Below are 24,662 nucleotides of genomic sequence, written 5' to 3'. Positions count from 1 at the left end.
CAGACGCGGAGGGGAGCCGCCGGGGTGGGGGAGCCGGGGGGAGGGGGTGCGCCGCAATCTGTGACTCGGAAAACAGATTTGTGGAGGAGGCAGCAGGCCGGGCGCGCGGCGCGTGCGGGGCGGGGGCGGGGGCGCTCTGGCCCCCAGCTCCTCCGCAATCCAATTAAATAACATTTAAATGCATAACCAGCCCGCGCGGCGATGAGGCTGGAGATTGGAGCGGGCGCGGCGGCGGGCCGCGCGGGCGGCGTTTTGTGGAGCTCAGCGATTCTGGCGGCAATTTCCCCGCTCGGCGCGGCTTTTACGAGCCGGCTCCCGGCGCCCGCGCCCGCTCCGCTGCGCCCGCCCCGCGCCCGCCGCTTCCCGCCACTCCCGCCTCCGCTCTTTCTTTCCTCCCTCGCCTCCTTTGCCGCCTTCTGGTCTGGCCGTGCGTCTCTCCATCTCTTTGGGTCCGCCGCCCCCCCTCCCTGCCTGGCGGGCTTGCCCCTCCGTCTGTCTCTCTCTTACGCCCTGTCTCCGGGGGTCTGGCTCTGGCCCGCACCTTCTGCAGGTGACCCCACCCCCCCGCTTTTGTGGCCCTTGCCCTTTCCGCGTCTCTCCGGATCACCATCTCGTCATAGCTTCCGTTTCCCTTTGCTTGTTTACTTGTCTCTCTGGCCTCTGCAGCCTCCGACCCCTAAAGCCTCCACCTCGGGTCTACTTGCCTTCCTCCCCTGGAGACTCAGAGGTCTGTGGCCTCAACCCGCCAGCCTTCACTCCTCAGCGTGCCTCCAGTGAGGGTTAATGGGGGCTCTGATGTTTGGGAGCAAGAAGGCAGGCAGAGGAGGGAAAGAAGCAGAGGTTAGGAAGAGGGGACAAGGAGTTTCCGTGGTGACACAGCAGAAACAATCCAACTAGGAGCCATGAGGTTGCGGGTTCGCTCCCTGGCCTCGCTCAGTGGGTTAAGGATCCGGCATTGCTGTGAGCTGTGGTGTGGGTCTCAGACGCAGCTTGGATCTGGTGTGGCCGTGGCACACTGCAACTGTAGCAAAAGAGGGGACAGGAGGTCCTGCTGTGGCAAAACCAATTGGCAGCGACTTGGGAGCACTGGTACCTGTCTGATCCCAGGCCAGGCACAGCGGATTGAGGATCTGTTGCTGCTGCAGCTGTGGCTTAGTTCCGCAGCTTGGCTGGGATCTGATCCCAGACCTGGAAGCTCCATATGCCACGGGGTGGCCCCCCCCTCCAAAAAAAAAAACCAGAGGGGACAGTTGTGGTGATGGACTTGATGGGCACAGGCCCAGCTGGGGGTAGTGGAAACAAGTGTGTCTGCAAACAAGTGTGTCTGTGTGAATGACTGGACGAGACCCATTCTTTCCCACATCCTTTCGGAGCAAAGCAGAGAATGTCGGCTGTTCAGCGTCAGGGGAGTGAGGTGTTTCATTTCCAGGAGGTCCGCAGGAGTCCTGGGTGGATGTGTGCCAGCGGGTCTTGGGGCTCTCCTGAGGGCTGGATGGAAAGTGGGGTCCTTGCTCAGGAACCAGGGTGGAGCAAATCCCCCAGGAGGAGGAAGACAGAGAAGGCTAGACCAGGCATTTTGTTTCTTATGTGGGCCTAGACGCCATCATTGTCTCCTCTTCCTCCTCCTTCCCCTTCTTATCCTTGCTCAGGCCCCTCAACATATGGAGCCTGCCATTTACCAGATGCTGTGGGCTCACGCAGATTTCTGGGAGAAGAGCAGAGAGACAAAGAGAACGGCAAGGGCAAAGGCCCTGATGCGAGCAGTGTCTGCTGTGTTAGAGGCACAGCGATGAGGCTGATGGCAGCTGGAGCAGAGAGAAGAAGGGAGCGCATGGTGGGTCTGAGAGGTAATGGGAGTCAGATCCCGTGGGGACGGAGAAGTCACCAAGAGGCTTTAGCTTTAGCTCTGGGTAAGATGGGGACCCACTGGAGGGTTTTACGCGGGGGAGTGACATGATCTGCCTTGTATTTTTATGGAAAATTCTTAGCATTCTTTTGAGATTCAGTTGAGAAAACAGGGGCAGAAACAAGCGACCAGGCAGGAGTCTATTGCAATACCAGGTAAGAGATGGTGGTGGCCCTGGACCAGGGCGGTGACAGTGGAGGTAGTGATAAGTGGTCAGATTCTGGATATACTTTGCAGAGAGCCCAGGGATTTGCCAGTGGGCCAGACGGAGGATGTGGGAGAAGGAGTGGAGTTGGGATGAGGCCGAGAGATTTGGCCTGAGTGACCAGAACTGTGGAGTTGCCATGAACTTATTCAGGGGACGATACAGGAGGAGCTGGTTTGGGGGTTCAGTTTTGGGCATGTTAGGTTTGAGATGCCTGTGAAGCAACCAGGTGGAGGTGTCTGGTCAGCAGATGGATGCGCAGGTCTGGGTTTAGTGCTGAAGGCCAGGCTGGAGATATAAATTTAGGGGTCTTCAGTGACACTGAATGGATCCCCTAAGGAATGAGAGCAGATAGAAAATAAAGGACATCTGGAGTTCCTGTTCTGGCTCAGCGGAAACGAATCTGACTAGCATCCATGAGGACACAGGTTCGATCCTTGGCCTTGCTCAGTGGGCTAAGGATCTGGCGTTGCTGTGAGCTGTGATGTAGGTCCCAGATGCGGCTCGGATCTGGCATTGCTGTGGCTGTGGTATAGGCCAGCGGCCACAGCTCCGATTTGACCCCTAGCCTGGGAACCTTCATATGCCGCAGGTGCAGCCATAAAAAGACAAAAAAAAAAAAAAAAAGAAAAGAAAAGGCCATCCAATGACTGAGTCCATGTATTTCAATATTGAGAACTTGTGGCGTTGCAAAAACTCCTCCCAAATGTTGAGACATCACAACAAGGAAGATGCGGGCATAGGGCTTAGGGGGCTCTTGGCTTGATCACTCTTCTTCATTTCCAGCCACCCTGGTGTGACCCTCATTGACCTGTATCTAGAAGGTCCCAACCACTCTCTGGGCCTTGACTTCATTCCCCTCCAGGCTGCCCACCTATTCGAACATCTAGAGTGGCTCCTGAAGCTCAGCCTTCTGGTCTTAGAGCCAAGGAAAGAGAATTGGGGTGGGAGAGGACCTGAAGATCTGAGACCCTGAGAGACAGTGACTTGCTCAAAGTCCCTCTGTCAGTAGGTGGCCAGAGCTCCCAGGACATAGTTGAGCACTCTTTATACCACCCTCCCCTCCTTTTTGGGCCACTTCTCAGCAAGTAATAAATGTTTGCTGATGTCAGAAATGTGCAGAATAGCAATGGAGCCCTAAGGGATCCAGTGGAAACAGATGATGCAGTTCTAGCCCTCAAGAGGCTTGGACTCAGGACCCCTGAATAATTTTCCCATTCTTTCCCCATCTCTTCGTTTCAGTCCTTATGACTTCCCAACATGGACTCTTTTCTTCAGCACTTTATACCCTAGGTCTGTCTTTCTCTTCAAACTTTGCTCCAAGCTTTTCTTCCAGAACCCTCCCCAGATCACCTTGGATTACCCTAATCTGACAGGTAGCTCAGGCCCCAAACCCAGGGGTCAGTCATCTTAACTCTCGTTCCTCTACGTCTTCCGTTGTTGTTTTTAGGGCCACACCTGCAGCGTATGGAGGTTCCCAGGCTAGGGGTCGAATCAGAGCTGTACCTCTGCCGGCCTACACCACAGCCACAGCAATGCCAGATCCAAGCCATGTCTGTGACCTGTACCATAGCTCATGGCAACGCCGGCTCCTTGAGCGAAGCCAGGGATGGAACCCACATCTTCATGGATACTAGTTGGGCTTGTTAACACTGAGCCACAATGGGAACTCCCATCCCCTACCTCTTATACTCAATCTATATGCAAGGTCTGTCGGCCTTATCATCCAAATGTATCCCAATCTGACCACGCCTCACAGTCTCCCCTTGGAGAGTCCTGGCTGAGACAGTCCTGCCTGCACTGCTGACCACAGTCGTCCCTGGATGGGCGTCCCTACAGTTCATCCTCCACAGCACAGTCCGTCCACCTCACACCCACACCGTCCGCATCCATGTGCTTCTTACTGTCCCTACGCCATTCAAACCCGTCCCTCTGCCATGGTCACATCCCCTCCTACCTGGGGGTGGAAGGTGCTGGAGGGGGGTGCTGTCCTCTGATCATGGGGGCCCCAAGGACCCCTCTGTTGTGGGAGGCCATCTACCTGCAGTTGGGATGGGGGACGTCCGGGAGGGGACACTCCATGGGGAGGTGGAGCAGTGAGACTGAGTCTGTCTCTGGAGGGGCCGGGAGCATTCAGGGAGCCTGTCGTGGACTCCCTTTTCCTTTTTTTTTTTTTGTCTTTTCTAGGGCCACTCCTGAGGCATATGGAGGTTCCCAGGGTAGGGGTTGAATCGGAGCTGTAGCCACCGGCCTATGCCAGAACCACAGCAACGCGGGATCCGAGCCACGTCTGCAACCTGCACGGCAACGCCGGATCCTTAACCCACTGAGCAAGGCCAGGGGTCGAACCTGCAACCTCATGGTTCCTAGTCGGATTTGTTAACCACTGCACCACGACAGGAACTCCCGTTTTCCTCATTTCCGTATCCTGTTTCTTCCTAAACAGCATTCTCCCTCCTCCTCTTGGCCCCTTCCCTTTTGTCTCACTGACTGAGTCCCTATCTTTGTATGGGGGAGGGGGGTAGCAAGGATCCCTCACCAGCCTCAGGGTCTTGACAGCGTCTCCAGTCAAATGCACCCCTGCCCCTGATCCAAGTCCCCCTCCCACTCTGGGGAGCTGGGACGACCAGGTGGGGAACACCGATCTCATTCTTGCCAGCCCGGGCACCCCAGTCTGAATCATTCACTGTTTTATCCCCAATGCCTAGCACAGCACTTTGAACCCAGTAGGTGCTTATTAAATATTTATCGAAACGAGGGATGAATGAATGAAGGTCTGAGGCACTCAGCTTCCCCGTTGGGCCCCTGCTTTCAAACTTTAATGGGTAGTCAGCCACCTGGGGATCTTGTTAGACGGGAGGATTGGATTGACTGGGTCTGGGCTGGCACCTGAGAGTTTGCATTTGTAGCACGTTTCCAGGGCTGCTGACGCTGTCAGTTCTCCGATTCCATTCTGAGCGGCAAAGCTCTAAGGGGAGATGTCTCTCAGGCAGCAGGAACCCCCCCCTGCCTAATGGAAAGAGAATGATGACAATTGTGAGAGACTGAGAGATCGTGAAAGAGAGGGACCAAAGGAAGAAAGGAAACCCACCACCGCTGGTCTAATGGTCCCCCAGAAGTACCCATCCTGGAGTTCCCATCGTGGCTCAGTGGTTAACGAATCCGACTAGGAACCATGAGTTTGCGGGTTTGATCTCTGGCCTCGCTCAGTGGGTAAAGGATCCAGCGTTGCCATGAGCTGTGGTGTAGGTCACAGACGTGGCCCGAATCTGGTGTTGCTGTGGCTCTGGCATAGGCCGGCAGTTAAAGTTCCAATTAGACCCCTAGCCTGGGAACCTCCATGTGCCACAGGAGTGGCCCTAGAAAAGGCAAAAAGACAAAAAAAAAAAAAAAAAAAATAGAAGTACCTATCCCAACAGTCTCAGGAACCTAGAAGCACCCCTAACATCTTCTGAAGCAGCCTCTGTCTCCCCAGGGCCCCACCCAGACTGAAAGCAACAGGGCTCTGGAGACATCTGCCACCTCTGTGTCCCTGAGTGGCCTCATTATTTCTGAGACCACTGTGAGTCCCAGAAAAGAAAGCGTGGCCAAGAACAGGTTTGAAGTTTTCCTTCAGCTCCATGGCCACGCCCCAGACTACCTCTTAGCACCAGGCACGAGGGTGAACAAGAGCCAGGAGGCCCATCTAGTGGGAAGGGAGACAACTTGCAAGAGTGAAAGAAGGTTGGGTTTGCCTTTGGTCTTGGAGGAGGATGGGGAGAGCTTTGCTGGGCCTATGGGAGCCCTGGGAGCTGGTGGAAAGGACATTCCAGGCAACGTGAGCTGGAAGCAGGATGATTTGGGGCATGTTCCTTGGAGCATGTGGGGACCAGCTGCTGGGGAGAGGGGGGTGGTAGAGGAAGGAGAGAGTGTGGGAGCTCAGAGTGGGTCTGTATTAAGGACGGCTCTAAATGCCAGTTTGCGGAATCAGCGCATGGTGTAAAGCAGGTTTCTTCTTTATGCATTAGGGAGCCACGGAAGGGAGTTCCATGTATTGGAAGAGGTGCTCGGAGGAGAGGCTTTGCCATCTGTTGGTTTACCTGGAGTACCGTGGAGCGGCCCTTCTCTTTCAGTTGCCTTGTTCATTTCTGTACTTGCCGGAGGCCTGGTCAGGCTCTGAAGGTAAGAGAGTGGTGCCTGGGTTTGGGAAGAGCTGGAGGTGTGGCTTTTTTTCCCATCACTGTGGGAAAGAGCTAATATTTTTTTCTTTGCTATTTTTAGGGCCACACCCGTGGCTTAAGGAAGGTCCGAGGCTAGGGGTGGAATTGGAGCTGCAACTGCTGGTCTACACCACAGCCATAGCCACGCCACATCTGAGCTACATCTATGACCTACACCACAGCTCACAGCAACCCTGGATCCTTAGCCCACTGAGTGAGGCTAGGGATCGAACTGGAATCCTCATGGATACTAGTCAGGTTCACTACTGCTGAGCCACTCCAGAAAGAGCTAATTTTGTTATGTGGGATCTTTTATGATCTGCCCTAACTCTAGGGTTTTTTACCCAGGAGTCCCTGATGAGGACAAACTATATTTCAGGAAACGGAGGGGAGGGGAAATGAGGTGGGTTTTTCATGGCAGCTGAGCAGGTGAAGCATGACTGCTTCGTGCTTTGAATGCTTAGATCCACCTACCCGCTCAGGATGGGGCTTCGGCCCTTTTTTTTTTTTTTTTTTTTGTCTTTTCTAGGGTCACACCCGAGGCATATGGAGATTCCCAGGCTATGGGTCCAATCAGAGCTATAGCCACCAGCCTATATCACAGCCACAGCAACGCCAGATCTGAGATGAGTCTGCGACCTACACTGCAGCTCACAGCAACGCCGGATCCTTAACCCACGGAGTGAGGCCAGGGATTGAACCTGCAACCTCATGGTTCCTGGTCAGATTGATTTCTGCTGCACCACATAGGAACTCCTGGGCTTTGGTCTTAAACCCCACCAGCCACGAAAATCCCCCTCAATGCATTTTAAGACATTGGAGTGGGCGCCTTGGGGTGTGTCCCCAGTACCATAAGCTTGGAGGCTTTCCTGCTTAGATGCCTCCAGCTCAGGCCAGGCCAGATGTCAGCCTTCCCAAGAACCAACCAAGTTTAAAGCGTTTGTATTTTAACCACAGGCACATATGAGTGTCGGCTCTTTTTGCTGGCTGCTGGAGAAGGGGCAGCATTTTTGTGATTGTAGGAGAGCACCCGCCCCCGCAAATCTGGGGTTTTCCCTGACACGGGTCCTTGTCTTTCCTCCTTGCTTGCTCCTGTCCTCTCCATCTCATTGGCACTCCCTCTTCCCGCAGGCTGGAAATTACGCCAACAGGGAGGGCAGATTTTGTTTCTGCGGGAGAGCGTGAGATATTATTTTCAGCTGATTTATCTTGGTTCCCAGTGATCCCCATGCTGATGTGTTAAGGAGCAGAAGTGGCCAGGAGCAGCCGTCACCAGCATCGCGTGCAAGGCAGATGGATTGACAGGCAGGCAGGGACCTCGTCCAGCACAGGCCATTCGGGAAAGGACTCAGGGGCAGGAAACCGGTCTGAGCGCTGCTGCTGACACACCCCCGCTTCAGTTTCTCAGCTCTGGGACACATCATGTGGACGGACCCTTCTTCCCACGGCCTCCCACCTTTACAGTCCTCACTGCTCTCCGGCTCATTCAGCCCGGAGTCCTGTCACTTCTATAGCAACTGTGCCCCTCACATCTCAGGTAAAACCTCCTCGAACCTATAGAGTGGAAAGTCTCAGGAGTTCCCCCTGTGGCACTGTGGGTTAAGGATCTGGTGTTGCTACAGCTGTAGCATAGGTTGCAGCTGCAGCCAGGATTTGATTCTGGACCTGGGAACTTCCATATGCCACAGGTGCGACCAAAAAAAAAAGGAAGAAAAGAAAAAAGAAAATCTGTCCCTGGCATTGATGCCATCTTTGATGTGTGGCATACTATGTGCTGTGTCCATGGTCAGGGAACAGGTGAAGAGATTCTGGGGGAGGCGAGGAGGATTTCAGCTACTCCCTGATTTATTTTTTGTGTTTGAGAGCTGAGGGCTGTTTTGGGTTCCTCTAGGGTAACTCTTCATCCTTAGGTTCCTCTGCAGGGGTGCGTTCTTCCCCCCCCTCCCGACTTGTTGCTCTTGTCTTACTCTTTCAGATGGCTTTTAACGGTTCTGTTATGTTTGCCTGACATGCTAGATCCTCTGGGATCTTTGGGGGAGGAGAGTGGGGAAAAGCGGCATCTATGAAGACATTGTCATAGTTTTCTTCCACCGCCATGCGATTTCTTTTTGGTTGCCACCTGTGACACCCAGTGAAGGTGGGCATATGTGATCACACCAGGTCCTGCCGGTCACTGGGGGGAAGGAGTGCCTGGAGAGTGAACCAAAAGCCGATTTGACGGAGAAAGTTTTTTTTTTTTTTTTTTTTTTTTTTTTGTCTTTTAGCTATTTCTTGGGCCGCTCCAGGGGCATATGGAGGTTCCCAGGCTAGGGGTCGAACTGGAGCTGTAGCCACCGGCCTATGCCAGAGCCACAGCAACTCGGGATCCGAGCCGCATCTGCAACCTACACCACAGTTCACGGCAACGCCGGATGGTTAACCCACTGAGCAAGGGCAGGGATCGAACCCTCAACCTCATGGTTCCTAGTCGGATTCGTTAACCACTGCACCACGATGGGAACTCCAGAAAGTTCTTGAAAGAGAAGAATCAAGAGAGGACAGGAGGTGAGAGACTAGAAAGAGGGTGGAGCCAGGATGGGAGAGATCAGAGGTGAGACAAAGGGGAAGGGACATTGGATCTGAGTCCCAGCTTGTCATCTGTAGAATGGGGCTAACAGGGTTGCTGTCAGGAGTAGGAGAGTTAGCACCAGTGACATGCTTCATGGATAGTAAGCTTTATAGTCTCCTTGATGATAATGGCAATAATAAACGGGTGACGTTGCCTCCATCACTAGGGGTGTTGGGAGACTTGGAACTTGAAAATCACTTTGTAAACTGCAGGCAGAATGCTAACGCTTTAGCTGCTGTTATTGTTATTATTCCATTCTTGTATTTCTTCCTTCCTTCCTCCCTCCCTCCTTCCTTCCTTTCTTTCTTTTTCTTTCATTCCATCTTCAGATGCGGCACATGGAGGTTCCCAGGCTAGACGTAGAATCGGAGCTTCAGCTGCCAGCCTACATCATAGCCACAGCCATGCCAGATCCAAGCCACATCTGCAACCTACACCACCGCTCACAGCATCCTTAACCCCCGGAGTGAGGCCAGGGGTAGAACCGGCATCCTCGTGGACACTAGTTAAGTTCATAACCCGCTGAGCCTCAAGGGGAACTCCCCATTCTTGCATTTCTTTTGGCCACTGTCTACATTCATGGGGACAAAGGGGGAAGCTGCCAGAAGGGGGTGAGGACCCCTGTTGGGATCCTTCCTCTCCTTCTCACCCCTGGGGAGCAGAGTCCAACCCCCTCACCCTCCTGCCTCTTCTGGTCCAGGCCGAGGTGCTGAGAAGGTTGAGGCTGGCAGCAGAGCGCAGGAGGGAGGCCAGGAGGAAGCCAAGCTGAAAATGAAAGCTGGGGAGGGGGCAGAGGAGCAGCGCCTGGAACCATGTTTGCATAACGAGGAGCGACCCCAGCTCCAGCTTGCTGTTTTTCCAGATACTGCTCTTCCTCCCTTGGCTCTTGGCCTGTACTCCCATCTCTTTTCCTCTTTCTTCTTTCTTCACTGCCCCTGCCCCTCATTACTCCCCACAGACCCCTTCTGTTCATCTGTCCTCCTGATTCCCCCTCCCCCAGCAGGTTCTCCCCTCTCTCCATCCATCTTGCTCCCCAACCCTCCCTGCGCCTCATCTCTGTGCTTTTCTCTCTCTGCCTCCCAGCCTCCCATTTTTACCTGCTTCCTTCTGTCTTCCTTTTCCATTTTCTGCCTCTCTTTCTCTTTACTGATCCCTCTGTCCCCACCCCCAACCTTCACCCCTCTCCCCTCCTTCCCGGCCCCCCCGCCCCCCGTAGGCTTCCCTGCTTGGATAGAGGATCCCCTGAGTAGCCATCATTCCCTTTATGAAATTATAGTAATATCAAGACAAACGTTTAATGAGCACTTACTATGGACAAGGCGCCACTAAACACTTCCATTATGTCTGATCTTATGTAACCTCTCAATAACCTTGTGGGATGAGTGGTATTATCAGCCCCACTTTACAGATGGGGACAGTCAGGTGCCGAGAAGTGGACTATGTTGCCGAAGGTCTCACAGTTAATAGGTGTTGAAACTCAAAGGTCAGCCCATGTGACTAAGGCACCTGTGCTCTTACCCACAGGAATCCATCTATTAATGGCCCCAGGAGAAGCTGTTTTCTTTTTCTTTTTTCTGGCCACACCTGTGGGTCTGTGGAAGTTCATGGGTCAGGGATCAAACCTGAGCCACAGCGGTGACAATGCCTAATCCTTAACTGCTAGGCCACCGGAAAACTCCAAAGCTGTTTTCACTTTCTCCCCAGGGTGGTTAAGAAAACCCGCTTTCTTGAAACATCGTCTTGGCACCCCCAGATTTCTCCGAAGGTCATTTGTCCTGCCTTCCTCCTCTCTTTGCGTAAGACCGGATCTAGCCTAACTTTAAGAGCATATGCTGTGAGACAGTACCACGAGCCCTACATCGCCAGGCACTGCTCAGAGCACTCCATGCATGTCCCCTCATTTTACCGTCGCCATAACTACAAGGTAGCTGCTTTTCTCAGCCCCATTTTACAGATGGAAAAACTGAGGCACAGGGACATGAGTAACTTGCCCAGGTCACACAGTTCATCGGTCGCAGAGCCAGGATTTGAGCCCAGAGACCCTGCCCTCTTTGGTGGTGATGCTGCTCCACCCAGCTCCTGGGAAACCCAGTTTTGGTTTCCCATCTGTTGTGACTCGCTCAGCTGCTCCGAGATGCTCCTGTGGCCCGTCCTGTTCCTTGGCTGCAGCCTGTTTCTGTGGGTGCTGCCGGCTGCGGTGCCATCTCTGCGCCCCGCACCGACAGTCCTCAGGATCTGGCCCCACCAGCTCTAATCGGTGCCTGAGGGGATTTACTGGCTGCACCCCACCCCGGGGGGGAACAGGGACAAGTGTTTTCCTCTCCAGCCCTGCTGTGCAGGCGCCCAGCCCGACAGCTCCCTCGTTCCGGCCCATCGCAGCAGCTGATTTACCTCTGTGGTTGGGGGATTTAGCCGCTGTCCTGGCTCCTACTATAAATTCCCTGGCAAATAACGGAGCTCTGCATCAAAGCGGCCGACAGGGGAGCGAGTGGGAGCAGATGGCCGCCTGGCCATGGGGTGTGGAGGGCAGGGGCAGACGGGGAAGGCTCCAGGGCTTTCTCGTTCACCTCTGGCCACAAGGCCAGGCTGTACCTTCTTCAGGCCCATGGGTCCCTCTTCACTTCCAGGGGCTTTGACGGCCCCATCCTGGCATCTCCCAACCCCCAGCACCCATGGGTTCTGGTGGATGTCGAGTCTTAGCCCCGCTGCTCCATCTGAAGTCTATTTGCCCGGCATCACTGGGGAGGGAGAGCGCTCACATCCATCCCTGGGTTTGATTAGGCTTCAAAGACTCAGGCATTGCTTGCTTTTCTGGGGCCCCGTAGACACATATTGGATGTAGGTTCTGCCCTCCCAAGAGAGGTTCAGACTGAAGCAGGAAGTGGTAAGAACTTCCCAGGGGAATGGGGTGAAAGGCCCCAGAATGTAGGTGACCTAGAGTGGGGTGCCAGGGAGAGCTCCAAAAAGTAGGTCTAAGTCATGGTGGGTGAACCCCGAAGAGTGGAGGTGCTTTCTAAAAGTGAAGAAGGGACCCCCCCCAAACCTCCTATGTTGTGGCCCATTCTCAGGATGGCTGCCCCGTTTGGCACTGGACCTGGGGCGGGTGGAACTGGGTGGGCCATGCCCTGGTTTCTCTGGCTTCCTTCTCACCCTTCTTTCCCCAGTTCCCCCAACACCTCCCTGCGGCTCCTGCCCACTCCCCTCTCTCTGCCTGATCTTTCCCACGCTGCCGTCTCTTGTACCCAGCAGGCACTTCTTTCGCCCACCATCAGGCCGACGGTGGTGCGGTTGGGCTGAAGCTTGGGGCTCTGGTTCCGCTCCCCGGACCCTGCCTCAGCCAGGAGCCTGTCCCTGGTGTCTGTGCCATTTTGTTCTTCTGCACCTCATCCATCTTCCCTGTGCCCCCTCCCTGCCCCCCCTGCCACAGCCGCCTCCGCCTGGGAGATTATAGACACTGAATCAGCAGCCAGCTCCAGCGTTCTGCTGACAGGGGACTTTCTGCCTCTGAGGGCTCCTGGGTGGGATCAGGGCCCCTCCTGGGGCCTGGGGATTCGGGACGGGGCGAAGGAAGGGCTTGGGCGGAGAACAGGTGGCCGGAGAGGGAGAGGAGAAGGGCAGATGGTTAAAGAGAAAGGAGGGAGGATGGAGAGAGGGAGAGGGGGGAAAGAGACTGGGAAGAAGAAAGCATTGGAAAGACCAAGGAACAGGGAGGGAAGCAGAGGGTGGGGAGATTGGAAAGAGGGTGACGAGGGAGGGAGGGTGTGGAAATTAAGAAGGGGTGAGCCCGTTTGCCAGCCCGCAAGCCCAGGCCCCAGCGCTGCTCTCCCCTCCCCCACCGCCCACCCAGCCAGGCTCCTCGGAGGTCCAAGTTCACGACCACCAGGCTGAGGGGTGCAGGCTGGGGCCCGCCAGCCTGGGGTCTAGGGTTCTGCCTTGCACCTCCCTCTCTCCCGCTCACGTGCTGGTTTGCACTTCATCTTGTTTGCGGGGCGGCTGGGCCTGCTCTCGGGGTTTAATGATCTGTGCCATTATTTATAGCTTTGCGCGCCGAGAAACACACTGAATTTATCGCTTGCTTCTATAAATAACCCTGGCAAACGGGTGCCCAGGGAGGAGGGCGGGAGGGGGAGGGAGAAGCAACGAGAGGAGAGGTGGGGGGTAGGGCAGTGGACATCTCTGTGGACTCTGGTCCCCAAACGGGGTGATGCATGTGCCCAAGGACAGCGGAGGCTGGCAGGACCATTTAGGTGTGGGTGTGCGGCTGAGGGCACGTTCACCCAAGTGGGACAGCCTGTGCCCCTGGAATGAGGCGAATACTTGCCCGTTTCCAAGGGTGTGTGTGAGCTGATGGTGTTTGTCCCTGGTGCCATGTCGGTGGCAGTGAGGTGAAAAAGCAGAAGGCAGCCCTGAGGAGTGGCGGGTCTATGAGTGGATGTCCAAAGGAGCTGAGAGGCAGCGGCAACTGGAATCCGGCTCCTTTCTCTACGGTTGAGTGACAGAAAAAGAAGACAATGGGACTGGGAACCTTGGGAACCCAGGGTTTGATGGCAAAGGTGGTAGGAAGGCAGGCCCAGGAAGCAGGCTGCTCCCAGACCCCGAGGGAGCCTGGCTTTTGGGATTGGTGCGCGGAGGGTTGGTGGTGAGGGTTGTGCATTTGGCTACCACCCTCCTCAAAGGACCCTGCTGGGGAGTCCCGGTGGGAGTGGGAGGCCAGGCAGTGCCAAGTGCCAGAGCTGTGCCTTCTGCCACCCCTCCCACCCCTCTGCTCTGTCTGCCCCTCCTCTGGGCTCCCCCACCATCCCCAGGTCTGCCAGAGATCGTGAGCTTGGGGAACCAGAGCCCTGGCGCTGCTCAGCCAGAGGGCAAGCGGTCCTGCCTCCTCTCTCCCAGCCGCAGTCTCCTCCTGCTCAGCTCTTGCACGCAGAAATGGCTGCAGCAGCCATTAGCTCCGGGAAGCACTCTGCATCTCTAATGAGGACATTTGCATATATAACGAAGAACCTTCCCAGGTGTTGGGGAATCGGCCCCTCCTCTCTTTTTCCTTTCCTCTCTCCCACCAGCTGCCACCCTGACCTGTGGCTCTGGGGGTTGGGGGGGGGTCCTTGCCCACTCAGCTGGTAGATGTGCTGAGGGGTCCCAGGGGCAGGCGAGGTGTGGGGGGCTCCCCTCTCTGGGTCAGAAACGGGCAAGATGAAAGCCCATTGTGGCCGTGTGAACAGGAGCCTGGGCATAAGCACAGAGAGAAGGTCAAGGTTAAGACCCTCATCTCTGCGCAGGTGCCCTGCAGCCCGCGGTAATGTACCCAGGTCAGCGCAAGGATGCAAGACACGTCCCAGGCTGCACCCACACGACGCGCCTGCACACGGCTGCCAGCATACGCTCCTTCACACTCACACCCTGGCACCAACACAGGCAATTAGAGAAAAATGCACCTGCACCAACACTTCCTCCATCCACACAAGCTCCCCGCCCTTTCCTTTCTCCCTGGGAACCTAATGGCAGTGTTTCTCATGGAGTCACCAGCTCTTGTTCAGGCCAGAAAACCACCCCCTCCCACCCCCACATGCTTTTGCAGATCTATTAAGCACACAAGAGGCCATTTTCCTTTTAAAAAATGACTAAGAGGGGCCCTTGCACCCTGGATAATTGGTATTGAAGGAGGAAAGAAAATGGGCAAGGGCAGCTGGGAGGGTTAAGAACTGGGGGGGAGGTGGGGGGTGTCTAGGGAGGAGCAGAGACTGGGGGCTAAAGTCCCCACAAGGTCATTCTCAGGTTATCCCCTACAGCCTGACTCTCTGGCTGCAGCCCAGCCAATCCCCGGCCCCCACGACGTCCCCCTCACCCTCCTGTTGGTCCTGCTGAGCCATGTGACCCTTCCCTTCTCTGGCAGCTGCCCCCCCCATGATGGATGCAGCTGCTCAGCTGTACCTGTTGGGGGACAGGGACGGCACAGCTCCTAATTACCTCCTTCTCCAGCCTGGGCTGGGGGCTGGGCTGGGCTGTACCTCCCCGCTTACTCCACTGGGGCTGGGCTGACATCCTGAGCTAGAGCCAGGCCTGGAGGCAGGCATTCCCTGAACTGCTCTGGGGTGATGGGCGTGTGGGGGTGGGGTGGGGGGGAAGGCAGGGCTTCTGGAAGGCTAATAGAGGGAACGAAAGCACGTCACAGCCATAACAGCAGTGACCTGGGGAGCTGCGACAGGACTTTGAATACATGACCTTTCTTCGAGTCCTTCCCACTGAGGGCAAGGTTCAGGTTAAATATGGAGGAGAGCTTCCTGGCAGTCAGGGACAAGATACAGTTGTGTGAAAGTCAGAAACGGGGAGGTAGAGGTTTGGAGGAAGTCCTGGGAAGCGAATCAGAGTCTCCTTTTCCTGCCTCGAGGCAGGTCCACAGCACACAGCTGCAGAAGCTGGAGTTAGAGTGGCAGGGCTGGAGGGAGAGCATGGAAGGGCTTCTTGGAGGAGTGGAGCTGGGTGGCCCTGGACCTGGACCTTCGAGAAGCTTGTCACAGATCATTGCTGAAGGCGCTATGTCTGGGCTGGCCTGGGGAGTGGTGGGGGAACACCTTGGGATTGCAAAGAGGGCAGAACACCTCCAGGCTTCCCTACCAAGGTCTTAGGGGCCTATTTTTAATGGGTCCCCAGTGCGGGATGGCTGGACTCCTGGTGGGCTGCCGTGCCCGGGCTGGAGGTGGGCAAGTCGGTGGTTACGGAGGGATTGAGACCTCTCCAAGATTTGCCGTGCCTCTGAGATGCTATGAATCCCCAAGTTAGGATTCTTCGTGGGTTTCAAGGCAGGAAACCAGGGAAGTAATGAGCAGAGCTGGTGAAGAGCATGAGGAATCCTGGCCACCGGCCCCCTCCCCCTGGGGGCAGTGGATATGATGGTGTGACGATTGCTGATCACTCTTGATGGACACTGCAGGGCTCAGTAATGACAGCCACACCAGGATTCATTAGTCACAGTGCCCCCCCATCACTGGGGGTCTCAGCTAAGGGAAGAGGGGGAAGGGGTGGCCTGAGCCACTGGCACCCTGGGTCCCTAAGGAGGACAAAATGAAACAGCTGTCCTGAGAAGACAGCTCTTCCCTTGACTTCAGCCAGTGCCTGCAGTGAGTATAATGAGCAGGAAGGCGAGGGGCAGGTGGGCTCCCAGTGACCACAGTCACCCCTCTTCTGTTTGCATTTCCCCTGCTCCCTGTGTTTACCTGGGTCCCAGTTGGCAGACCTGTCCCCCAGCACTTGACTCTCCTTGCCCTTCTGAACTCACAGGCTGTTGACTGGTCAGCCCTCTCCCTCCCCTGCCCTCTCCTAGTGTCCTGGGTGTCCTTCACGACTGTCATGAGGTTTGGGGGACGTGTCAGGCCAGGGGATGCTCACTCTGTTCCCGAGTGTGTGTCTCTGCTTCTCAGAAGATTTTTTCTGGGCCTGCTGGGGACAGTGGCAACGCTGTGGCCTGTTCAGGGCCGATAGGAGGGAGATAGAAGGGGCGGGGAGCTGGCGATCCATCATCTCCCCTCCCACCAGGAGCAGACCAGGGCGGTTTTGGAAACCAGGTTTTCCTGATCTTAGCATCACACTAACACGTGTACACACACCCCCGCCCTAGGAGATTACACACAGATACACTGACATGTTTTCTCCCCACGTGTCTGCCCTGTGAGCTGCTTCCAGGGTCAATTTCCCAAGAAGCCCCCTTGTGTGGGTCTCCCTCCCTCCTCCCCCAAATGAAAACCTTCCATGACTCCTTGGTGTCTATGGGGTGACTCAGAGTCTCTAGCCTCACGTTCAAGGTCTTCCCTGATCTGGTCCCAACCTGACTTCCTAGCCTGGTCCCCCATAATCCTCCAACAGAGGGGTCTTCCTGGGAGTTCCCGTCGTGGCTCAGTGGTTAACGAATCCGACTAGGAACCGTGAGGTTGGGGGTTCGATCTCTGGCCGTACTCAGTGGGTTGGGCATCTGGCGTTGCCATGAGCTGTGGTGTAGGTCGCAGACGCGGCACAGATCTGGCGTTGCTGTGGCTGTGGTGCAGACCAGCAGCTACAGCTCCAATTAGACCCCTAGCCTGAGAACCTCCATATGCCGTGGGAGCGGCCTTAGAAAAGGCAAAAAGACAACAACAACAACAACAAAAAAGTGTCTTCCTGAAGAAAGACTCATCCTATGCATTTACATTTCCTCCTCCAGGGTGGATCACCGGGGACAAGCCTCTTCCCATGCACATCTCTACTGGGTCAGGGCCACCTCCTCCGGGAGGCCTCTTTGATTGCCTCAGCCTCCAGCAGCTTCTTCCTTACATGTCCCTGACATTCCGAGGGTAAGTCTTTCTACGGGTTAGGGGGAGGGCCCTTTCTCCCCACCTCTGAGCCCCTCAAGGCAGGGCCTATATCTAGTCATCTTTATGTCCCTGTTGCCAGCATGGGAACTGGCATCTGTATGTGTAAAGAGCTGAGGGCCTGGCTCCAGGGAAGGGCATCCATCTGAATTGGGTCAAGTCTCTGCTCTGGCTCTTCCGGGCTGCGTGACCCTGAGCCAGCAGCACCGGGTTCCCAATGGTACCACCCACGAGGACGTTCGACCTCCCTCCTCTAAGAGTCTGCATTTCTGTGGTGCTGAGGCTGGAGACAAACATCCTCTGATAGAGGCATAGATAGTCCCTTTCGACACCGACGGTAAGGAGGCTGGGGGTGGTTACCAGGTCATTGGCAATTAAACTCAGAGGGTTCCCGACCCAGGGAGAGAGTTGGTGTCAGGTGTAGACAGACCCACAGGAACTTAGACTTCCTTAACCTCTTCGGGCTGCTTTGGGTCACTAGAGAAGATTAAATAGGGGGACGCTTAATTCACTTGCACAGTACAGTTAGGAACTCGGTGATTTGGGGAGTTGTGTCTGGGTCCCCTTCCTGTCTCGTGTCTCCTTGGGTGGGTGGGTGGGTGGGGCTCGGCTTTGTTTCTTCTCTCCTTGATCATGGCCTGGGGGACCCCACCCTCACCTCCTCTGCAATCAGCCTGGGGTCCTTGGGGTCTGTGCTGGGAGGTCTGGGCTGCAGAACACCCCGTGAGCTTCCGGTCTGCCCCTCAGGGGAGTCTCCTATGCAAAGGCTGCAAGGCAGGGATCTCGGGATTTCCCACACCCCAGGCTCCCAGAGTCTCCGGGCCATCCTGCCCCCCATCTGCCCTGACCTCTGGGATCGCTCCCAGCCTGAGGCCCATCCCCCTTGCCTCATCACCCTGCTCTGGGAATGCGGAGGCCGGAATTGTCGTCAGTGGCCAGGGAAATTCCACAGAAGTGTGGGGCAGGGGGAGGGGTCTTGTGTGGGGAGGGACCCCTGTCCTACACTATGGCCTCTGGCTCCCCTTTGCTTCCCATGTCACCCGTGGGAGAGGGTTGGATGAGGGCCCCCCAACCCTTGGCCCCCTTGGCCCCCAGCCTCCACAAGACCTTGGAGGCAGGAACTTTCTTCACAGGGAGCCGAAGGGGATCAGGAAGATTTTGAGGGGACCCCAGGGTCCAGCTTTCCAGCCCCTCCCTGCTCTGTGATCTCCAATGACCTCGGTACATCCAGACCCAGAAAGAGGGCTCTGTTTATGGTGGGGGAGGTTTATTCCTTCTGACGCCTCTCAGCCCAGGGCTCTTGAGGGAAGAGGGGATGGACTGTGGGAAAATCCAGGGAGAGGAGCCAGGCCTCGCTTTGGGAGGAGGTGGGCTGGAGACTTTTCACCTCCTTGGAGTAGCTGGGAGGATCCTTTAAAATCTAGTACTTTCTCCGAGGGTAAAAAAGACCCTAGAAAACCAGCAGGGGGTGGGGACCAAGAGGGGGAGACTGGGGACAGAGAAGGGTCAGCAGTTTGTGGGGGCTGAAGTTGCTGGGAGGGAGTGCTAGGGTGAGTGCGGAGCAGAAATGCCCATCAGGACTCAGAGAGATGGCTTTGGTTGTGAATCGAATCAAGCATCCAGGTCATTGTGAATAAGTGTGTGAGGGCCCTTGAGGTGGGGCCTGAATCACAATGTTTGGTTTTTATGACCAGGACCCGCTTGTGGGAGGCCCAGAGAGGGCAGAGGCCTGGACAAAGTCACACAGCACTCACCTCTGACCATGGTCTGTCCTGTCCTGGCTTTCTCTTGCTCTTAGTTTTTCCAGCCGCTCTTGATCTGATTTTTAAAATATATATTCTCTGCTCTCCACAATCTCCCATGCTCTCTTCGACCCCTCTCCCCGCTAAATAGTGATGTATGAACTTTGACCCCGGGAGGCCGCTTGGGGGGAGCATTTTGGGAAAACATGATAGAGCCTCGTAAAGAATTCCGACAGCTTGCAAACAGCCTGTGCTAAATTGCCCCTTCAAGTGAAAATTAAAGCAAATGTCTGTTTTATGGCCATGTTTTCTTGGGCTGCAGCTATGGCGGGAGTGCGGGGCGGCTCAGAGCTGGGATGCGTGGAGAGGGTGGAGGCGCTCAGGGTGTGTAATGCCTGGTCCAGTCCCCGCATCCCTCTGGTCCAGTCCCCGCATCCCTCCCTCGCTCCCTCCACCCCTTTTCTGTGCAGAGATGATGTAGAAACAACCTCATCCCCACAGTCTCTTTTCAGGCCCTTCTTCTCCCCAAGGGGATTTAAAAAGTTCTCGCTCTTTCTGGGGCACCAGCCTCCCAAAGTGCCAGTGGCAGAAGCTCTGAGGTCATCTGGCCAGGGGCGTGACCCGGGGTCTGTGACACCCTGGTGTCTCTGGCAGGCCTCTGGGGTTGCTGCTGAGGCAGAAGGAGGGACCCCTCCCCCACCCACTCTTGGACTATTTTCTCCAGACCTCGTCCACCTTTGCTTATTAAGCATATTGTTTGAACAGTGGTTCTAAGGCAATAACAAGAATAAAAGAAGGAGGGAGTTCCCATCATGGTGCAGTGGAAGGGAATCCAACTAGAAACCAAGAGGTTGCGGGTTCGATCCCTGGTCTTACTCGGTGGGTTAAGGATCTGGTGTTGCCATGAGTTGTGTAGGTCGCAGATGAGGCTTGGATCCTGAGTTGCTGTGGCTGTGGCTGTGGCGTAGGCCAGAAGCTGTAGCTCTGATTATACCCAGAGCCTGGGAACCTCTATATGCGTGGGTGCAGCCCTAAAAAGACAAAAGACAAAAATAAAAGAAGGAAACCACTGGTCTATTCCAATTATACCTTCATTGCATAAGCGAAGAAACTGAGGCCCTGCTGGATGTTTGGGGGAAGATGCTTGGATTGGGTAAAAGGCAACCTGGGCTCTGATTCCAATTCTGACTCATCACGTCCTCTCCCTGCGCCTCAGTTTCCTCATTGGTAAAACCAGGGGATCAGATTCCCGTGAACTCCAAGGTACTTTTCAGGTCTGTGAAGCCCTAGATACATAAGTAGATACTAATGTCCTAAGATGTTGCCAGGTCCTCAGTGCTGTGCATTTTCTGTGGGTTCTGCATTCAAGACTCAGTCACTTTAGGAGGTGTCATTATTCCTGTGAGATCACTAAGGGACAGAGAGGTTAAGTGACTTGGCAGAGGTTCTTCAGTGGCAAAGTCAGATTGGAACCCTGGCAGTCCCTCTCCTTGCACGAGGACTGGGTCCAGATCAGCCAGCTGGGGAGTGGAAGCCCAGCCTGTTCACCCTGGGCCAGTGTTTGGTCTGCTGGATCAGGCCGCCCGTTCAGACAGGGCAGCGCGGACCTCACACTGTCTGCAGGCTGCACTCAGGAGGCTTCGGGCAGAACAGAGCTTCTTAAAGAAAGCTTGGAAAGGCTGGGGAGAGCTTTGAGATTTGTTATAAGGGACTCTAGGAAACTATGGGGATTCTTTTTTTTTTAAATAAAAAAATAATTTTTGTAAATCAACTATAATAAAAAAACGAAAATCTTTAAAACTAAAAAGATCATCAAAAAATAAAATAAATTAATTTAAATTTTTTGTCTTTTTAGGGCCACACCCATGGCGTATGGAAGTTCCCAGGCTAGAGGCCGAACCGGAGCTGCAGCTGCCAGCCTACATCACAGCCACAGCAACACCAGATTTGAGCCGTTTCCATGACCTATGCCGCAGCTTGCAACAATGCCGGATCCTTAACCCACTGAGCAAGGCCAGGAGTCAAACCCACATCCTCATGGATATTAGTCAGGTTCTTAACCCACTGAGCCTCATCGGGAACTCCTCTTTTTTTTAAAAAATTGAAGTATAGTTGATGTACAATATTGTGTTAGTTTCAGTTTACAGCAGAGTGATTCAGTTATACATATATCTATATTCTTTTAAAAAAATTCCTTTCCATTATAGTTTAAGATATTAAATATAGTTCCCTGTGCTATACAGTAAATCCTTGTTGTTATCAGGGTTCTTGAGCAGGGCAGCAACTGTGTAATATAGAAATGCCCCCTCCTAGCCCCTCACCCAGGAGCCTGCCCACCCAGGAGACCCTGCAGCTGGCAGCAGGACTGGTCCAGCCTGCAAAGCCACTCAGCCTCCACCCCCCCGAGCAGTGTCTATCCTTTCCACCCTGGTGACTCCAGCCTCTTCTCAGAAGCTTCACCACTAGAACTGGATGTTGGATCTGGCTTCCTCCTCGCAAGACAATTTATGGCGACATGTCGGAGACTCTGTTTTAATGAAGTTGCAAAAGTAGGTTAATGGGCTGTGGGTGTTTTTCATTCTCCTCCCCCTGCCCCATCTCCATCCCTGGGCGGATGAATGATGCCTCTCCCAGCGCCATGCAGAGTCGGCCTGGACTCACACACGCACACACTATTTCCTTGGCCTCCCTCTCGGCTCCTCAGATCTCCTCCTCCCTGCTGCTGGGAAGGTGTTCAGAAGGTCTAACTCCAATCCCTCCTGCTGTGGCTGTGGCCCAGAACGTGCTCCAGGGACTAGGAGTGACAGAGACTAGGGCAAGGGCAGGGGCAGGAGTGGGACCCCCGGGGAAGAAAGAAGCTAGAATTACGGATAATGGGCCTCTTTAGGATTGGAGACACGCGGAGGTGGAAGCTTAGTTAGCAAGGACCTGGAGAACTCCGCCAGTCTGAGGGGGGACTGAGCTGCAAAACTCTCCAGCTGCTACTCATCTCAAGTATCCTGGTGCCACGCCCGAAGCACTGCCGCCCTGGCAAATGTTTGCTGAGTGATGATGGGTACAGGGTGTTGACTCTTCTGACCCCACCCCAGGTCTCTGGGGCCAGAACACCCACCCCCTCATCCCTGCTCACCTCTGAAATGGCCCTCAGCCTGCTCCTGCTCGGGACTCCCTCCCTTCCCACCTCTCTGCCCAATCCCTGCCCCGCAACCCCCATCCCTCTGGAAGCTTTCCATCATTAAGCGGCAAGGACGATTCTCCATTTATTTGACAGGGTCCACGATGAGGGGCTGTCACCTCCTGGAAGAGCGGGGTCTCCAGGGAGAAGGGTCTGTATCTTTTCTTTTTCCTCCACAGGGTCCCCCGCCTCAGACTCAGGCGTGGCTCTCAGATTGAGGTGGGAGCTTGGAGCCTGGTGGTTGTTGGGGACACACATCCCGGGGGACGGCCCCCCTGCCTAGGCCCCTCTCCCTGGTCCTTCCTCCCTAAGGAAAGCTGGGAGCATGCCCCGGCGCCACCTCCGGCTGGCAGTCACTCCCAAGGGAGAAAGAATCCTTCTCCACTCCCAGCTCCCGGCTCTCCACAAATGAGCTGTTGGCCAGGTTTGGGGACCTTACCAAGATGGGATAGAGAAGGGCCTCAGATTATCCCCTCTTCTGGAGACCTGGGCCACCTCTGCTCCCCCACCCACTCTTTATTTTTTATAGCCTTAGCTCCCTCTCCTGTCCAGGACCAGGAAGAAGCCTGGGCTTGCGGCCGTTTAGACTAACCCTCTAGAAATCTCAGGGAAACCCTACCATAAAGCCCAGAAAACCCACCGTCATCTTCAGGGCAACTCCCGGTTATATCCTCAACCAAACATCAGCATCCAGAATCTATGAGAACATCGCCGAGCCCTGTAGTATCAGCCAGGACTAGCCAGTCCAGGCAGTGCAATAGCGCCAAGCATCGCAGAGCAACCCCCACGCAGTCTCCCTGCAGGAGTTCCTGAACCCCTCAAGCTGGGCTTCTTGCTTCTTTGCACTTGTTTTTTTTCTTCACCCAGACCAGACATTCTTCTCCTTTTTTTTTTTTTAAGGGCCATACCCACGGCATATGGAAGTTCCACCACAAAGCCAGATCCAAACCGTGTCTGTGACCTACACCACAGCTCACAGCAATGCCAGATCCTTAACCCACAGAGCCAGACTAGGGATCAAACTCGCATCTACATGAATACACATGAATACGAGTTAGGTTCGTTATCGCTAAGCCACAACGGGAACTCGCCGGACATTCTTCTTGAAGACCTCAAAACCCCCACTGGACATTGCTCCCACTGATTCACTGTGGTGGGGGGCGGGGGGTGGTGCGAAGGGCACAGGTGGAGGATATGGGTCATGCGGAGCGTGAAGGATGCCAGTCAGGCCCAGGAGAGGGACCCGGTCATCTGCCAGCTGGGCAGGATGCCCAAGAAACTCAAGCAGGAGGCCTAGAGGCTAGACCTGGGGAAGCCCTGGCTGAATCAGTCAGACTCAGGTTTAGCTAGAGATGGGGAAGCAGACGAGGATGTGACGGGTGCGACTTCTCTTTTCTTTGGTCCCACTGAAGGCGCCTCCTCCCGTGAGATGTCTGGGAGGACAGCAGACCAGAGGGCCCCCGAGGGCCAGAGAAACCCAGATGCCATGATCGTTTATACCTCAGATGGGAATCCTGAGGCTTCTGTGGAAATGCCCACTGATATGATAGGATACGGGAGTTCCCGTCATGGCTCAGCCATAACTAACTGGACTCGTATCCATGAGGATGCATGTTCCATCCCTGACCTTGCTCAGTGGGTTAAGGAGCTGGCCTGCCGTGAGCTGTGGTGTAGGTCACAGATGCGGCTCGGGTCCCACGTTGCTGTGGCTCTGGCACAGGCCAGCCGCTGTAGCTCTGATTCGGCCTCTAGCCTGGGAACTTCCATATCCTGTGGGTATGTGGGTATATCCTGTGGGTAAAAGGAGAGGGACCGGCTGGGTTCCCAGGACGCACATCTGCACACACATCCGTACAGATCAGCTTGGGGCCTGGATTTGGGCGGGTGTGAGGGGGCAGTTGATGGGAGGGCTGGGCAATGGCAGTGCAGAGGGAGGACACACAGGCCCAGCCTATCGGATGAGGGGTGAAGACACTTACATCCAGGACCTGATTTAGGAATAGACAGAGGGGGTCGTTCAGGGCAGAAACAGAGGTGAAGAACCAAGGGTTTCAAATCAGGAGGGCTTCGTGGAGGAGGAGAGTGGGCAGCCTAGATGGAAAAGGGGGGAGAGGCAGAGTTGGGGAGGGAAGGGACGTGGGCGGAGATTTCCTGGCCCGCCTGAGAGTTCAACCCGCAGAGTCACCAGAGGTTAGAATCTCTGGGAGTAAAATCCTGAGAATGAGCACGAAAGTGGAGGCAGGAGGTTTGGAGACTCCAGGATCTGCCCTTAATCTTCGCCCTGGAGCAATTCCCACACACTTAATGTCTTCTTTCTCGAATCTTAGGGGATAAAGCAAGCATTCTTAATTAATCAGTTAATTTTCCTTTTTTGGGCCGCACCTGAGGCATATGGAAGTTCCCAGGCTATGGGTTGAAGCAGAGCTGCAACTGTCGGCCTACACCACAGCTTACGGCAACGCCGGGTCCTTAACCCACTGAGCAAGGC

At 55.1% G+C, this 24,662-nt stretch overlaps 1 protein-coding gene across 2 annotated transcripts in view; it reads left to right on the top strand.

Annotated features, from left to right (window-relative positions):
* The window catches only part of SMUG1 (single-strand-selective monofunctional uracil-DNA glycosylase 1), a 37,413-nt gene extending 19,581 nt beyond the window's left edge, over nucleotides 1-17,832 (top strand). The window contains exons 5-6 of one of the 2 annotated variants that reach the window (XM_021091738.1): nucleotides 6,119-6,272; nucleotides 17,110-17,832. In XM_021091738.1, coding sequence (XP_020947397.1) covers nucleotides 6,119-6,272; nucleotides 17,110-17,243 — 288 coding nt within the window. In that variant the 3' untranslated portion in view covers nucleotides 17,244-17,832. The remainder of the gene's footprint in view (nucleotides 1-6,118; nucleotides 6,273-17,109) is intronic. The other variant, XM_021091739.1, reaches the window with a different exon arrangement.

The sequence above is a fragment of the Sus scrofa genome, chromosome 5, assembly GCF_000003025.6.
Source record: "Sus scrofa isolate TJ Tabasco breed Duroc chromosome 5, Sscrofa11.1, whole genome shotgun sequence".
In the NCBI taxonomy this organism is placed as follows: domain Eukaryota; kingdom Metazoa; phylum Chordata; class Mammalia; order Artiodactyla; family Suidae; genus Sus; species Sus scrofa.
Note: the sequence above shows the minus strand (reverse complement) of the source record. Positions and strands in the feature narration are given on the sequence as shown.